We start from the raw sequence: 17,147 nt of genomic DNA, 5'->3' as shown, positions 1-17,147 counted from the left end.
GAGCTCCCGTATACCCACCCCCTCCCAATTCACCATTTTTTAACATTTTGCCACATTTGCTTCACGTGCATATTCTCTTTTCTGAACTATTTGTAAACATCATTTCTTTTTGCCCCTTTACCCTTTAAAGGTAGAATTTTAAATTATAAAAATAATATTGACAAAATAAAAATATAAAACCTTTCACGATAACCCCAAATCTCACTTAATACTAATAGGCCCAGTTAAAATTTACTTTATTCTCTTGGCAGTCTGCATATATGACTTCAGTAAAACTCAGATGTCTTGAAATACATTCACTGAGTGATCCATCCATCCATCCATCCATCCAAGAAATACTTAACTAAGCACTTCCTATGGTCCAGACCCGTATTAAGCAGATCAAACCATCACATGAGTTCATGATTGTGAAATGTGGTAACTGCCATTGAGGGCAATTCTTGATCTTTCTATGACATCCCACCCCTAAAAGAAAGTCCCTTTCCCTAAACCAAGGATGTTGATATGGTTGGGGTGTTTATGGTATTTATTAATAACTCCCCCCCCCCAACTTCCAAAAAAGTATTTTGGGTGGTTATAGTAAAAACATATATACAACCCTACAGTTAATCAGCAAGTCAAAATAACTCCAAAATAACTCCTTCCAACTGTCTCCCAGTCCAGTCTTCTCAAGGGCGGGAAGTGACCCTTGTGTTCTCTGCATATCATCACCAAGCAAGAAGATTTTATTCTGCTTTATTTTCCATAGTCTGTATTATCAGAACGATTAGCGTTTCATTTTCCAGATATAAAATTAAGTGAAAATATTTAAAGATGCCTTTTCAAACAACACCCCTCTCCCACAGCAAGTTCAGAATGACTTTTCAAGGAGGAAGGAAGATGCTGTTTCCTGAAACATGACAATAGCCTCCTTGGCATCCTTGAGCATTACATTTGACTTTGAGCTTCCTATGAGCCAAGGCAACAAGGAATCATGATGATTCACATTGTTTTAATTACCCTTTAAAAACAAACCATTAGTTCTTCAAGAGAGATGCACTGTATTTTCTTTACAGGAGTGGTGGAGCAGAGATGACAGCAACTCCAATGGGTTAAGGGAGAATCGGGGCTCGTTCTTGCTGCCTGCCTTTGGGGCCGGGATGGGGGGTGTGGGCAGGGTGGCCGAAGGAAGTGACTGGAGACTGATGGCCTGTGGCAGGATTGGAACCCATGGCTTCACAGAGGACACAGAAAGCACCTGAAAGTTAAGAGGTCCTGTGTATCCCTGGGGGAAGAGCACCCAGAAAGGAAGAGAGACTCTCCAAACAGGGGAGATATCACTTTGATAAGGAGTTTGAACTTTATGCATCGAAAGAGAGCCGTGACCCCAGAGAGCTGGTTAACCCCGAAGAAAACAGAATCAAACCCGAAGACATCAAGGCACCCTTCCCTGTCCATACCAACTGGGGAGGGAGGGTCCCAGGCAAACGCCTTGAGTTCCCCAGAATAAAGAAAAGCCTCTTCTCTACCCACCATCGAAGTGTGTACATTTCAAACTCCTCCCACTCTTGAAGCTTGATTAACAAGGTCACCAGAACAAATGAAGCTTTCGGAGCAACTGGGTTTTCCTATTTACCTCAGACCAGCAGGAAAAAGTGATTCCGGCTCTTCTAAGAGGAAAAAAAAAAAGTGTCAGATGTATGTAACCTTTCTGAACTCTTAAATTATGAAAGTACTATGTGGAAGCCTTTTTCTCAGTAACCAAGAGTTCATTTTCTACTTTCTAGATCACAGCTTTTTGTTGTTGTTCCGAAACGGATTCTCAGGGGCCTTAAAATCCATCCATCTTTGACTGTTTATTTCATAACTAGTGTCTGACAACACATTTAATTGTGGGCCCCCCCACAAGATTAGATTGCAGTCATGTTATTAAACAAAGAAGAAACTTTCAAATAAGATGCTAAAGGCATGTTTCAGAAGTAACGTCGCCTTTTCCGAATCCGTGCTAATGAATATGCATGTACGTAAACAGAAGCCCTTCTTGAAATGGGGGAGGGGAAAGGTCAAAATAAGGCAGAGGGGGGTCCAAGCCTACCTCCTCACTCACCAGCAGTATGACCTCAGGGAAGTCAGTAAGTCTTTGAACCTCAGTTTCCTTCATCTGTAAAATGGGAATATGACTAGTATCTCTCCAAAGGGGCTGCTCTGAGGATTAATGATGCTTATCAATGGCTTAGCCCAGTGACAGGCACTCTAGTGAGTCATGGAGAAACATTGGTTGCTGTGATTGTTATTTTCATGACACTTTTTTGTGTCGGTCAACATCCATGTTGGGACACCAGAAGTTGAACCTGATGATTAAACAGGATCAGATGGGGGGCGCCTGGGTGGCTCAGTCGGTTGGGAGTCCGACTTCTGCTCAGGTCACCATCTTGCAGTCCGTGAGTTCAAGCCCCGCGTCGGGCTCTGGGCTGATGGCTCCCGGAGCCTGGAGCCTGCTTCCGATTCTGTGTCTCCCTCTCTCTCTGCCCCTCCCCCGTTCATGCTCTGTCTCTCTCTGTCTCAAAAATAAATAAAACGTTAAAAAAAATTAAAAATAAAATAAAATAAAATAAAATAAAAAATAAATAGGATCAGATGGGAAGAAATCATGGAGCGTATTGAAAAATTAGCATTTCAAAACGGACGATGTTCTATAATGGTAACACAGAGTGATACCAATTGGTAAAAGGCATTTATTCCGTACATTTACTGGAATGTGTTAAAACATACGTTCTCTGTATCTTAATGTTCTTTTCGTATTGAAAAACACCGTTACATACAGTAATAAAAATAAACTGAGAGGTTTGTAAGACAAAAGCCAGTTTGCAACATTTAAAAAATATTGTGGTAAAATGTACATAACATAAAATTTACCATCTTATCCATTTTTTAAGTGTATTGTCCAGTGGCATTGAACACATTCACAGTGTTTCCTAACCCACCGGCATCACCCATTTCCAGAACTTTTTCAGCACTGCGACCAGAAACTGTGTCCATTATACAATAGTTCCCTCCCCTGAGCCCTTCTAATTTCTATTCTATGCTGTCTGTGAATTTGTGAATTCTAGAGAGCTCATGGAAGTGGGATAATACAGTATTTATCCTTCGGCGTCCGGTTTACTTCACTTAGCATAATGTCATCAAGGTTCGTCCACATTACAGCAGGTGGTCAGAACTTCATTCCTTTTTAAGGCTGAATAATATTCCATGTCATGTATATAACCATGTATTTTTTTTATCCATTCATTCTTGGGGGGACATTCGGGTTATTCCCACCTTTTGGCTATTGTGAATAATTCTATGAACACTGGTGTACAAAAAATTTGGGGGGACCTTGCTTTTCATTCTTTTGTGTTTATACCTAGACCTGGAAAGCGCTCGCTCAAATAGTAATTCAACACTACTTTTTGAGAAACCACCAAACCGTTTTCCACAGTGGCTGCACCAATTTACATTCCCACTAGCAGTGCACGAGTTTTCTAATTTCTCCACATCTTTACTGACACTCGTTATTTTTTTAACAGCCCTCCCAACAGACACGAAGTGGTATATACTGTGGTTTTGATTTGCATTTCCCTGATGATTAGTGACGCTGAGCATCTTTTCACGTGCTCATAGGTCATTTGCGTGTCTTCCTTTCGAGAAATGGCAATTTCGGTTTTTGCCCAGTTTTGAACTGGGCTGAGTTTTGGGGTTGTTTACGGAAGATTAAATCACAGTTGGAGTTTGAGGGGCACCTGGGTGGCTCAGTGGGTTGGAGCCACCGACTCTTGATTTGTGCTCCGGTCACGATCCCAGAATCGCGGGATTGAGCCCCCACGAGGGTCAGTTGAGCGTGGAGCCTGCTTTAAGCTTCCTCCTTGCTGCCTCCCAACCCCACTCGCGGGCACACCCTCCGTCGCTCAAATTAAAAGAAACAGTCGGAGTTTGAGATAACTCACATGTCGGGGGTAAATGGGTTTAATATTTTAAAATACAGGGTGTCAAACTGAAGTGAAAAATAATTTTTGGCTCTGATGCCTTCTTTTTATTTTATTTTATTTTATTATTTTTTAATTTTTTTATCTTTATTTTTGAGAGAGGAAGAGAGTGCAAGTAGGAGAGGAACAGAGAGAGAGAGACACAGAATCCGAAGCAGGCTCCAGGCTCTGAGCTGTCAGCACAGAGCCTGACGCGGGGCTTGAACTCACGAACCCCGAGTTCATGACCTGAGCTGAGGTCAGACGCTTAACCGACTGAGCCACCCAGGCGCCCCTGATGCCTTCTTTTTAAACATTCTCAAAACAAGGAGAGTGAGGTCGAATTCCTAAATTAGGTCGAAATCCTGTTAAGACAAGAAAGTTGAACAAGTGATACGAAAAACCAGCTGACTTTTTGTGGTTTCTGGGTGGTTGGGCCACTCAGAACCAAGGATCATCTGTGAAACAAGCTAGCTGAAAATCTTTAGTTATGGTTCTTTACAGTTTATGCCTAAGAAACAAAATCACCTCCCGGCGGCCCAGGAGCCTGGCGGAGGGCTGGTCCGATGGTCAAGAACTCCGCTAGGCCCCATGACCTTGAGACGAAGCCGCTGAGCCTCTAGAGGAAGGCCCCGACCGACCATGTTTGTGACGACCTGGGGTCGCCAGAAGATGGAGACAACCGGGAGTGCACGTCTGGGAGGTTTTTGTTTTTTTGTTTTTGCCTGAACTGCGGACTCAGGAGCCACGGTGGCTGGCCTGGGCGAGGCCTATTCGGGCCGTGTAATAAACGCGCATCGGACATCTTCGTTACTGAGCCAGCGGGTGTGAAAGGCCGGCTCCCCATCTGGGAGGTCTTTCACAGAGTTTTAAGACCTTATTGTTTGATGATGAAACAATCATCGGGAGTCAAGCCCCCCCCCCCCCCCCCCCCCCGGGAGTCAAGGCCGGTGGCACAAGCCACATCTGGGTGCACTTTAGCAAACCAGCCGTGGGCACCCACCCCCTGCTGCGGGCCGAAGCAGGGGTTTTAAAAATGTGAATAGATGGACAGGCCTCGGGCAGCTCTCTCGGGGACGCGGAAAAGGTTTCTGCGGCGCCGTGGCCCTGCTCCCGGCCTCCGGGCTTTACCTCGAGTTTCCTTCGCTTCGTGGGGTGTGGCGCTCTCCCGGGACGCCAGGGGCCAAACCGAGCGACTGGGCTCCCAGAATGGCCTCGCCTGCGGCCTGCAAAGGCCCGACCTCACACCCCTCTCCTCCTGCCTTTCCTGCTCAACATCTCAATCCAGTTCGTAACATCTCAATATAGTTTTAAAACATCGACCCCGGGGCTCAATTCAGCCTCCACGGGGAGCTTCTTGGACGGAGCGCGGCGGCCTCCGGGAAGGAAGAGTCTGAGGGGCTCCGGGGCGCAGGGGGACGATCCGTTCCAACCCGAAGCCGCCGACCCCCTTCGCAAACCGGGTTCCAATCCCGCGGGTCACGGGCCTTGAATTTAATCTAGGTGCGGCCGGCGCGCGGCCTGATCCCCGGGTTCGGTGTCCAGAGTCTAACCTCGCGGCGTCGGGGCGTCTCGCGCGCCTCCTCCGCCCCCCCCCCCGCCCAGGCCTCAGAGCGTCTCCGTCCCGCGAGGCCAGGAGCTCCCACCCAAAGCGAGGCTTTAAAAATAGCCCAGGCAAGATCCAGGCAACAGGAAGGAACATTTTTTTTTTTTTTTTAATGTGTAAAAAATGTTTTGCTTCGTGTAGGGAACACAACCGCTGCAAGTTCCAGCACACAGGGCCCCTCCCGCGCACCCACTGCCTCTCCGGCGAGGCGCGGGCACGGTCTCCCAGATCCGGATTTGGGGAGCGCAAGTGCCCCCTGTGGCCGGCCCGCGCCTGACCCCGCGGGCCTGAGGAGGCAGAAGCAGCCGGCGCGGGGCCCAGGAGGAAGTTGGAGCCGCGGGGCCGGGAAGGGGGCAGGTCGGCGCCGCGGGCCAGGCGGGGACCCGATGGGGCCAGGGCCACCCCGGGGCGCTGCGCCCAGGCCGGCCTGGGCTCGCGTCCCCCCCACGTGGCCGGCCGCCCGGGGCCCCACGTGGAAGGGGCGGAGGAGGAAGGAGAGCAGAGGGGAGGGCCGGACTCCCGGCCGCCGCGGCGGGACCCCCGCCCCCGCCGCCGAGGCCCCAGGGCTTCGCCAGGGCCTCCCGGGCGGGGCCGGGCCGGGGAGTGCCCGCCGCGCCCGGCCCCCTCGCCCTCCCGCCGCGCCTGTGTGCACTTTCGCGGAGCCACTAATCCCCGGAGAGAGCCGATTTGTAGTGAGGAGTATCTGTAGGGGGCGAGGCCGGCCCATGTGGGGTTGTGTCATTGGTTTGCAAAGAGAGACCCCGCCTTTGCCCAAAAAAAAAAAAAAAAAAAAAAAAAAAAAAAAAAAAGAAAAAAAAAAAAGGAGCGAGGAGTGAGCGAGCGGCGACCCTCACCTCGCCTCCCGCCTCGCTCCTGCGCAGCCGGCGGGCACCGGGAGACGCGGCCGGCGCCGCTTCTTTCCTTTCCCTTTCTCTCCGTTTTCCTCCTCCTTCCCGGGAGGAGAAAACAAATAAAGAAGAGCAAATAGCCGGGAGGCGCTCGGCATCCAGGACGCTCCCTCCCCCGATCCAAGTTGGAATTAGCATCCTCTTGGGGGTGAGCGCGGCGCGGGGCGAGCGCGGGCCGGGGACCCCCAGCGCAGCCCCCTCCCGGCGAGCGGGCGCGGGGCTGGGACTGGGGTGGGGAGCATCGGGAGCCGGGTGGGCGGAGGAAGGGGGTGGGGTGGGTGGGGAAGTAGGAAGAGGCTCGGCGGCGAGGGGAGGAGGAGGAAGGGAAGGGGAGGGGAGGGGAGAGACAGGGAAGGGAGGGGAGGGAAGGGCGGGAGGGGGAGGGGCGGGGAGCTGGAGAGATTAAGTTTTTGTGTGTGTGTCCCTGTGTGCGTGTGTCATTTTAAGGTGGCCCGGGAGCGGCCCAGAGAAGCCGGCGGCGGCCCGAGGAGCGAGAGACCGAGCCGGGAGCCATGCCGCGCTGAGGGGGGGGCCGCACAGCCGCCGCCACCGCCACCGCCGCCGGGTGGGGTGGGAGGGGCGGGAGCCGCCGCCACCGCCGCCGCCGCCGCCTCCCGGGTGGGCGCCCTTCGCCGTGGACGCCGGCGGCCCGGGACGAGGTAAGCGGGGCCCCGGGGGAGGGCTGGGACCGCTGCCGCCCCCGCCTCACCTGCGGCTGGGGGCGCCGCGCCCGCGCCTCACTGCGCCACTGGGGGGTGGGGGGGAGGAGGAGGAGGAGGAGGGCGAAGGACACGGAGCCGGCATCCGAGGACATCTTTGGTCTGCGCCCCCGTGTCCCCGCTCGGCGCCCGGGGGTGGGAGCCGGCCTGGAGGTCCCTGCCTGCCGCCCCCCGCCGCCGATCGCGCCCGCCGGCTGCCGTTTGCGCCAGGATTTTTGTTGTTGTGATGAGAGTTGATGAATGCGAAGTAGGCGGTCACCTTCCTTCCCATCAGGATTGGAAAAAAAAAAAGAAAAAAGAAATCCCGAGCGCGGCGGCGTCCGGAGGGCAGCGGCGGCGGCGGCGGCGTCTCGGCGACGGTTTCCTAGGCGCCCCCGGCTCCTGCTCCCCGAGGCCGGTGGGTGCGCGCGCGGGGGCCGCCCGCGACCCAGGCCGAGCGCGCGGCGCGCCGCGGGGACAATACGGCCGGATCCCCCGGGACCGGGAGTCCGAGCGCGCGGGGCCTTACACTTTGCGGGGCGGGGGCGGGCGATAGAGCGGGGGTCCGCGGGGAAACCGGGGCGCGCGCGGCTCGGGGCCCCCAGGGGAGCGGCCCCTGCTGGCCGGGGATCCCGCGCGGCGCCCCGGGAGCGCAAGTGAAAGAAGGGAAAGGAGGCGAAGTGGAACCCTTTTGTTTTGCCGGCCCCGCATTGTTGGCTCCTCCGGGCAGCCGGGCCACATCTGCCGCCGCCGCCGCCGCCGCCACCACTGCCGCGCCGGGCTCGGCCCGCCAAAGTCGCAGCGGGGCGGGGGCTCGGGGCTGGCCGGGCGGCGGGCGCGGGCGGGGGCCGAGCGGGCCGGGCATTTCCTCTGCTCGTCCGCGCTCCCGCGGGCACCACTTCCTCCTCGCCCGCCGCCGCCGCCGCCTGCTGCGAGCCCGGTCCGCCCGCCTCCCCCTCCCGGGCTGCACTTTTCGGGTGGGGCGAACCAAAAGGAAAAAGTTTCGCAGGAGGGGCTGGCGAGGGCGCGCCCCGGGCGGCGGGGACCGGGTGCTGCGCAGCGACTGCCGGGCCGCCGCGGTCGCCTCTTCCTCCTCGTCCTCGGCGGCGCAGGACTGACCCGCGCGGCCGAGGGGAAGCGCCTTTCTTTCTCTCCCTCCCGCTCTGCCCAGCGCTCCGGGGCAAGTTGGGCAGAGGCGCGCAGGAGCCGGGGCGCGCCTGGGCCTTTCTCCAGCGGGAGGCCGGGTGGCGTAGCTGGTTGCCCGCAGCCCACGCAGCGTCCTGGTGCTCGGAGGCCGCGGGCCCCGGAGCTCGGCTCGGTCACCGCCGGCCGCGGCGAGACGCACACGCGCGCACACACACCCTCCGGTGGCTCGGCCGCGGCGGATGGTCACGGACACGGAGTGTGCGTGTGCGCGCGAGTGTGTGGGGGGCCCCCCTCTCCCGACCCGGAGTACTTTTTCCGGAGGCAGCCCCAAGCGGCAGTTGGCTCCAGGGGTCCCCGTGTTTAGTGTTTTGCAGGGGAAAGGAGGAATTTTTCGTAGAAGTCCCCGCTCGCTCTGCGTCCTTGGGGTGGAGGCTGCTGGCAGTGGCCTACGTCGTCATGCCGGGCTCACTTGCCCTCTCCCGGGTAAACAGATCTTTCTGGATTTTTTCCCACCTTTTTTCTTTAAAGATTGGAGATCAGGTTAAGTTCTTAGAGAGTCAGATGTGAGTGGCTTGAAGGGTAGACAAGAGAATTGTATTCTATAAATATGCATTGGGAATTTAAAATGCTAAGTGCCTTATTTGCAATTCTGTTGGATATTCTAGAGACTGGTATATTTTTATCTGACATGGATAATTTGGAGGGGACGTATATTTTGGTTAGTTTACAAAGTGATTCTGCCTCCCGACTTTGGCGAAATAGATTAGACTCTTACTACTCTTTCAAAGAAGATTCTCTCCTAGGTGCTTGGGTTCAAAGACAAGTTTAAAAATTACCTCGTGTTCAGTCCATAAGACTGCTGTTCTTTCTGCCTCTAGGGCTCCCAGAGCAGAACTAGTTAGTTTTCGTGTACTTCGGAGAATTCCTCTGTTTTGAAAAAAAATTTTTAAATAAATTCTTTACATTTTGAAGTAATGGTACTTTAAAGGATCTCGTGTCTATAATCATTTGATTTCAAAGAGTACTTCTTACGGCAAAGTGATATTCAAAATGCTAATTAAACACTTAAATCAGAGCGGCTTTAATATTGAAACATTTCTTTTTTTTTTTTTTTTCTTTAAAGTAACGGGGGACTATGTCCTAGAGTTGAAACACCAAAAATCCTTTTGTCTGCCATCAGATTCCTGAACTGCTGTGACACTCTCCTGTAAAAAAAAAAAAAAAAAAAAAAAAAAAACAACAACAACAAAAAACAAACAACAACAACAAAAAACCCTGGTGCCCTTTTTATTGCCCCCAAAAGAAAAGTTAATGAGGTGGTAGGTTTCAGGCAAAAAAGCAGGCCCTCTTTCTTGCAAAATATGCTTACAGTTGCCATTGAAGTTGTATGTTAGCCGTGAATGCACTTGCCTTTAATGAAGCCAGTTTAATCGTTCACACTTGATCAAGTATAACAGGACCAAACAAAGGAAATAAGCCAGCATATTTCTGTAGAGCGTTGAGGGGTTTAGTGTAAGTGTTGATGTCGGGTCACCCCCTCCCCCCACCCTGCCCCCAGTACGAGGGAGTGAGGGTTGAAGGCAAAGGGAATTTATGGCACTGATTGGTTTTCTGTGCCCCCGGGGTAGGGGACCCCAGTTTATCCCTGTAGAAAGCAGTTATTAGAGGGAATTTTAAAATCTTGGCCTTGGAGCTTGTTTTGAACCTGACAAGGTGCTTTTTTGTTTAATCCCGTTTCCTGTTTGGGAAGATACAGCTAAGGGGGAGTACGTCGTCGTCCCGCTCGTTTCTAAGCGTACCTTAATAAGGCTGAGTGGAGGGTGGGTGGCTGTGTAGTTGAGCTCCAAGCCCTGTGTTATTTACGACTTCACTTGGGATCTTTTGAAATTGGCCCTTGAATGGGTGTTTTCCTGGGGGAGGGGCAGGGTGAATTACCTTTTCTCAACCGTGATTTTTAAAAATACCTCTTGGTCCCTAAAATGTATTTCTTTGCTAGGCACAAGTTGCAACTTATGTCTGGGACTTAGTCATCAACTCGAGGAAGAAATATTTGCCAAGTGTCTTCTTCAGGTTGAGAAAGTAAAAAAGTCCGGCTGCTTAAAAACACCGCGCTCGTTGTAAAAATACACCAGTGACATACTTTGTGAGATATTTTGGCCTTTTAAGACTCAGGGCACACCTGTTCCTGTCTCTGCAGAGTTTGCTTTCCTTGGCATTGTTAATCTGGTCGTGTACACAAGATGAAACAGGAAAACTTGGCTATCTGTGTAATTATTAACCAGCCAATCAGTTGCCCTTTCAGGGAATAATCAATAACTTTACTCTTGACTTTTCAAACTCTGAAAAGAAACTATTTTTAAGTCTGAAAAGTGTTTTGAAGAGAGATGAAACCAACAGCCACCACCACAACAAACAAACAAAACTACAAAATCAACCTGCAACTCTTTCAGTGTCCTGAGTAGCCAGCTACAAGGTCAATAAATGATGAGTAAAGAAAATAGGTACTGAACAAGCAGTGCTCTGGGTTGGAAAAGGATATTGTTGCCAACTGTTTAAATACTAAAGCAAAGGGAGCTCCGCATGGCTCACGCCATTTGAAATCCTGGAGATTCACTGATTAAAAACAAAAAGAGCCTGCATCTCGGGAACAGCCCCTCCTTGAGATCCAGCCCCCGAATGCCATTTGCTCACAGTCCTTTTCCGTCGCGAATCACCCCCCTTTGCGTTTAATGCTTTTCCCTAAATGGAAAAAAGTTAAAGAGTTTATAGCAACGGTGGAATGGCCACCCCAGTTGTCATTTTTTTTTACCACTGTCATTTCAGTACAGAAGGACTGTCGTCATAACGTATGTGAGTGCCGCCTGGGTCCCTCTGCATAATCTTTGTGTCAGTGACAGGCAGTGGGCTAAGTGTCCCAAGTCCCTGGTACAGGCCACAAATGATAGGTACAGGTATATATATTCATAAAATACACGATCAGAAAAGGAAATGTGTCTGTTGGGCAGGGCACGACCCAGGCACTGTTTCCCCTGTCTGGCTGATCGTTCCATTACAGAGGCTGGAACCCATTAAAACGTGGGAGTGCAGTTTGACCCTTGGAAGAGCGGTACGAGTGTTTAACAGAAGTGACACCTTATAGTGACATATCGGGGGGCCTTACTCCTTCAAGATCTTCCCGTGACGCTGAGGCATGCTCCTGTGGACTATGATGACTTCTAGTAGGCACATGGAAATGCTGGAATGGATACGCTCCGAGGCTGTGCTGCCTGGGCAGATATCAGTTTTCTCCCTTACAGCTGGTGAGCATGTCCTAATTCACACCGCTGAAGTTAAAGCCACAGCACCCCGGGAAAGGACGGAGGGTGCAAGCAAGGCTTCTCCCCACGTGCAATCTTTGGAAGTTAATTTTTTTTTTTTCAAGTCTGTGTTTGATGGAATATATATCAAAGACGAATGAAAGGGTTGTGTGTGTGTGTGTGTGTGTGTGTGTGTGTGTGTGTTTTAAATCCTATCTCTGGATTTGGAAAATTATACTTAATAATTGCTAAAACCTTCAGAACCATGTTCAAGGTGTTCAGTGGTTTCTTTTGATCATGATTTAATGGATGGTATCCAGAAGCCATCAATGTGACTCGAATGATACTCACAAATTAATGTTTGGGCAGAATCTGTAGTTTGCTTTTAGCTACCATTATTGATGTTTAAAGCCTGAGTTTATGGCTGCACTTGGGCATTCAGGACTTCCCCAGTGAAAAGAAGGACTTTGCACATTGTGCAAAAAAAGGGGGGGGGATTCACAAATGAATACAGAATGTACAATAGGGAGAGAGCTAGGCCATTGTTCGTGTGGAATGTTGACCATGGAAGCCAAGGGGCACTTTGGGCCTTCATTCTTCCAACTGCCCGAGAATACAGAAACTTCAGGAGCGGCCAGCAGGATGGGAACCAGAGAGGCACAGTCATCTGTCTTTGCCTGGCATGGAAATCTGGGCCGCTGGTTTACTCCATTTGCGGGGTTTTCTTAGAAGATGGTCTTTTCTGGACTGCTAGGGAACTTTGTGCTCTCTTCTCAGTGATCTTTGTGTGTGTGTGTGTGTGTGTGTGTGTCAAGATTGTAAAAGCAGATAGAAGCGTTCTTCAAAGCAGAGTGTGGAAAAACAAACTTTTTCTCCCTTGAGCGCAATTTTTGAGGAATCCTTTTCACCCCTTAACCAGAAATTGAGACATTGTAAGTGGCAGGAAGCTGTTGTGTTTATTTTTTTATTACTCCTCGCGCTGAAGTTGTTTTTACGCTATTTGTAGTGTTTGGAAAGTACAGCTAGAGTGAGTGAGTGTTGGGTCTGTGTGTTTGCCTGTACAGCTGCTGCCATTTCTGAGAACGCCCCTCTGTATTGTATCTTCCCTCCCCATTCACAGAGGTCTCCTGCTTCCATGTGGGAGCTGGGGTTGCAGAAGGGAGCCAAATCTGTAGTTGAAATGGCAGGCATTATCCTGTGCCCTTTCTCTGTGTCCCCTCCCCCACGGGGAATCCGTGTAGACATTGACCACCGTTGGGGGCTGATGCCTGTTCTGATTTTATCAAGGTATATACTTGGTTAGAACTTAGGGGCCAGCTGACCTTCCCATGTGTACCTTAGCCTGTCCCTCCTTGAGTGAATGGTTGACAGATGATCTACCTGAACTGTTTCGGTAACTGAATTTAACAGATGGTTGCCTGAAGTTGGCTTCATGTTCACCAAAATTCTGATACAACGGTTGGGTCCTTATTCATGGGGCAAGTGATGGCTTTTGACTTTATGGAGAACTGTGACTTCTACCCTAGATAGTAACAGAGCCATTATTTCTCCCGTTGGTGTTTAGAGGACGTTAATCCTCACTAGCTGCTGTTGTCTGAACTTGGTGGGCAGGTCTTTGGTGGTGGTTTTCTGGAGGTCCAGAGAAGTCTGGGGGTGGGGAGTGGAGGTGGGGGAGGGCAGAGCTCTTCATCCTTGTAGTTCTTAAAATCTTCCCCATTTGTAAAATGCAAAAACAAACAAACAAAAAACCCAAACACACACACACACCCCCTTCGTGTTGTTGCTTTAACTCCCTTCAAAAGCGATCTATTGATCAGCAGAAATGTGCTTTTTGCAGTAACACAAATCCTTACTTATGACTTGAAAGACAACTGTTACTGGCCTGAAGATTGATTGGAGATGGTGGCAATATTTCTGTCCCTCATCCCAGCTTACGTTGTGGCAGGGACTTGGAAGGGACTTTTTAGAAGATGTGGAACATAGATGGCGGGCCCGTGGATCTTCCTTCAGCGTGGGGGCTAGCCAAGGGGTTGTAAACTCGCTGCTGTGCTCCAGCCGTGCCTGAAGTCTGGCCTCCAGCAATCTGTCCGAGCCCAGGACAAACAAAAACTTCATTATGGAGTCAAGGAATCCCAGGAAGTTTCTTTGGAAGGAACCCTAGACCAAGACCACAGAGGTCAACTCCTCTGGCCTAGTGGGATTTCCCCCCACCAAGGATGGCAATTTAAAAAGCCTACTTAATTGTTAAGGCCTAGCAAACAGCCAGTTGATTGGTGTCAGTGACCCAAATCAACCTGAAAGTGGTAGTATCGTACCTGCCCCAGGATTGGGGGGGTGGGGGGGAGGGAGGAAGAGCCCGTGAAGTTCCTTGGCTGCAGGGGGCGTGAGGCCAGGAAAGGGTCTGTGCACCTTTCCTGTTGAATGAACTCTGCCTGGGACTTTATTCTTTTGCTGATGGATGGCTTTAGTGGGGGAGGCCTAGAAGCACAGACACAGTTCAATCACAGTCAGGTTCAGGTGGGCCTTGGGGGCGGGGTAGGGGTAGTGCCCACATGCTCATTTGGATGGTGGGGAGCCGAGTGAGCCAGCAGGGAGGGTTTTGGGGGGGGTGGGTTCTTAACACCCTGGCCTGGAATGGTTGGGGGGGGGGTGGGTTCTTAACACCCTGGCCTGGAATGGTTGAGGGGACTGGGAGTGTTCTGCACGGTGGGGGTGGGGGGTGGGGAGGACAGCCTCCCTTGTTCACATGGGCTTGCTTTGCTGGGAGGGTTGGAGTCCTGGTGATGCTAGGGAAGCCTTGCCGCAGAAGCTGCCAGGCCCGGCGGGCTGCATGGGCCGAGCTTGGCTGACCCCTGCGTGCAGTTTTGGGGATAGGTGGGGCAAAGCTTTCCAAGCACCGGAGACCACGAGGGCAGCCTTCACCTGGGGGGTACTTGCCCTAATGAACTGGGTGGGCTTGGGGAGGGATGCTGCATTTTCTTCCCGGTGGGGGTGACAAATATTTGTCAAGTTTTCTTCTGTGCCTTCTCCAGACGTGGAACTGTGTTGTGTGGTCTGCACGGCTGGTCGATTGCGCCATCCGCCCATCAGGGACTGGATGGAGCGGGAGGCCCAGCGTGGATGCCAAGTGGGAAGGACGTGTCTATCCAGGAGCACTCAGGGACGTATCTTCTCTTTCTCAGCGCTTTCTGGTTATGGGCTAGAAGTCACTCCAGGAGGGCAATGAATAAAGAGTGCGTTTTGCTGCACAGATATCAATATGCACATATAAGTGCCTACAAGTAAAATCTCAGAATGTTTTTGATCTTAAAAACATTTCACAGTCATTAATCTTCACGACGCTCCTGCGGGCCAGGTAAACAGAACCGTTCCTATTTTACGCGACGAAGGAACAGTGACTCGCCTCCCCCAACTCGTAAAGAGGCTGGCGTCGGCCGTAGCGCGCGGGTTTGGGGGCCCCGGGAACCCCGACGATCCGTCCAGACTGACCGCCGGGCGACTTCCGGTCTCCTGCTTGACCTTCGGAGGCCGGGAGGGCGAAGTGGGGCCTCGGCCAAGGCCGGCCGCCGAACCTGGCCGCGCTCTACCTGGAGGGGGCGGGGCCTGGCCGCACCTCCCCGCGGGCGCGCGGACGGCCGGGGTGCCCTGTCCTGCCGGCGTCTGCGGGTCCGGGGTGCCAGGACCTCCAGACCTGGGGCCAGCGGGCCTGCGGGCCTGCGGGCTCCCGGCGGCGGGGGAGGGGGGGGGGGCCACCTGAGGCTCCGCCCCCCCGCCGGCCCGCGTACGCGTCGGTCCCTCCCCTCCCCCTCGGGGGGCTCGCATACCTGTCCTCTCCCCGCCCCCCCACCTTGACGACGCCGGAAGCACCCCTCCCCAGGCGCTGGTCTTTTCACTTGTAAATGGAAGCCGTTTCCCACTTGGGGGAAGTGATCCAGAGGTGCTAGAAATGGCCCCTGCCCCCCGGTGCCCACTTCCTCCTTCCTCCCCCCAGCTCCCCGGCCATTGTGCGGGGCTCGACCCCGGGCGGCGGGGGTCCGGCACACCCGCCGGGTTGGCCGCGCCCCTCCAGGTCCCGGGGCTGGACGGGGAGAGAGCCACGAGACCCCGCGGGACCCGGAGGGGGCCCCGAACCCGCGCCCGAGGCCCGGAGCTGAACCAGAAACCTCGCTGGACCCCGTGCCGGAGCCACCCCACCCCCCAGTGATCGCGGATGGAGCAGACGGTAAACGGCCGCAGCCTCACGACGTGGCCGGCTTGGCCTCCCGTCCCCAGGGCGGTGCGGGGGCCGCCGCTTCCCCTGCCCCTGTCCACAGCTGGGTGTTCTCGGGCTAGCGACGGCGCGGTCGTGGGTGCGCCTGGAAGCTGCGAGGGCTCCCCGGCCCTTCCTCACCGTCCACCTCCAGAACCGGCGACCTCACGCCGATTCACTCTCCGCGGCTCTTCCCCAACGCGGGCGGCCTGGCGGGCCGGCGAGCGTAGAGCCGGGACCATCGGGGGCTTTGCCGCGTTGCGCCCGTCTTCTCCTTGGCGGAGGAATTTCTGTGTGTTTTTCTCTCGCTGTCGTTGCGGGCTTAATTTGATTCTCAGATCCACCCAGGCCTTTTAAGTAGTACTCGTGTTTTGGTTAAGGTAACAGAATAACTACCATTTTTTGAGCAATTACTTAGTATCTTTGCCAGCCCCTCCCTTGGTCCATGTTGCACTTGATTTTCACGGCGAGGTGGGGTGGTGGCGGGCCCAGGAAGCGCTGGGGTGATTTGCCCATCCCCCCCTGCCCCAAGTAGCAGAGCTGGGATTTGAACCAGTCCGTTGGCAGTGGGGTTCGAGCCGGATTCCCTGGCAGAGGAGGAACCCTTCCTACCGTTTGAGCCTCACGGGTCACCCTGAGAGCAGAGGGAAGGTGAAAATTCCAGGCTTACCCCAAAAATGTGGCATGTTCTCCCCGGGATTCAAATGGCTTCTCAGAAACCATCCTCTTTCTCCAGGGTTGACTTCCAGATCACATGGGGCTATGGAAAATCTGGCTTGTTTTCATTTCCGTCTTTGATCACTGATCTTTTGTTAGGATCTCACGATCTAATGCCAAGGAGGAATTTCTAGATGGTTTCCTGGACCAGGCCTGTTTTAAATTCCCTACACTCTTCTGGGTTAATGAACAGCATGGCTCCTGTTGAGAAGCCTCAGGCAGGCCCCAGCAGACAGGGCCTCCCGTTGGATGCATGGGGAGAGGTCCGTCCCTCCGGATCACAGACTCTCTGCCCAGGCGGAGGAGAGACCTCCGGAAGGCCCTCAAGAGCCAGGCACAGTTCTGTTGCTCTAGCCACCTTCTTTCAGTTACCCTCACACCCTCTTCGAGGTAGTGGTGATGGTGGTTGTTGTCTTACCAGTGAAGAAACCGAGGGTCGGGAAGGTTAAGTAACTAAAGCAACCGGAAGTTTAGTTAGTTCCCAGTCCATCTAGAGCTGGTCTTTCGGATGGATTGAGACTTTCAGGTTTTGATTGGGATTTGGGTA

The 17,147-nt window shown here is 53.0% G+C and overlaps 2 protein-coding genes and 1 long non-coding RNA gene across 6 annotated transcripts in view; 1 reads left to right on the top strand and 2 right to left on the bottom strand.

The window, feature by feature from the left end:
- Window positions 1-1,020: 1,020 nt before the first annotated feature.
- On the bottom strand, window positions 1,021-1,639 carry LOC123577544. Its single transcript, XR_006701916.1, has 2 exons — window positions 1,513-1,639; window positions 1,021-1,237 (listed from the first exon to the last, which is right to left on the bottom strand). It is a non-coding gene; the product is annotated as an uncharacterized LOC123577544 (long non-coding RNA).
- Window positions 1,640-6,429: 4,790 nt separating this feature from the next.
- The window catches only part of CTBP2 (C-terminal binding protein 2), a 161,078-nt gene continuing 150,360 nt past the window's right edge, over window positions 6,430-17,147 (top strand). For 2 of the 4 annotated variants that reach the window (XM_045439180.1, XM_045439175.1), the window contains exons 1-2: window positions 6,430-6,642; window positions 6,942-7,153. The gene's annotated coding sequence lies outside the window, so the exon portion shown is untranslated. Of the gene's footprint in view, window positions 6,643-6,857; window positions 7,154-7,509; window positions 7,611-17,147 lie in introns of those variants that run through there. The other 2 variants (XM_045439181.1, XM_045439176.1) reach the window with 2 other exon arrangements.
- LOC123577319 (translation initiation factor IF-2-like) lies at window positions 7,718-16,125 on the bottom strand. Its single transcript, XM_045439401.1, has 5 exons — window positions 16,025-16,125; window positions 15,248-15,348; window positions 15,038-15,153; window positions 13,216-13,281; window positions 7,718-8,563 (listed from the first exon to the last, which is right to left on the bottom strand). Exons 1-5 carry the CDS (start codon window positions 16,123-16,125, stop codon window positions 7,718-7,720), a joined length of 1,230 nt encoding a protein of 409 aa, XP_045295357.1.

Source organism: Leopardus geoffroyi, chromosome D2, assembly GCF_018350155.1.
Source record: "Leopardus geoffroyi isolate Oge1 chromosome D2, O.geoffroyi_Oge1_pat1.0, whole genome shotgun sequence".
Lineage (NCBI taxonomy): Eukaryota > Metazoa > Chordata > Mammalia > Carnivora > Felidae > Leopardus > Leopardus geoffroyi.
The sequence above is the reverse complement of the archived record's forward strand: the minus strand, read 5'-3'. Positions and strand labels throughout refer to the sequence as shown.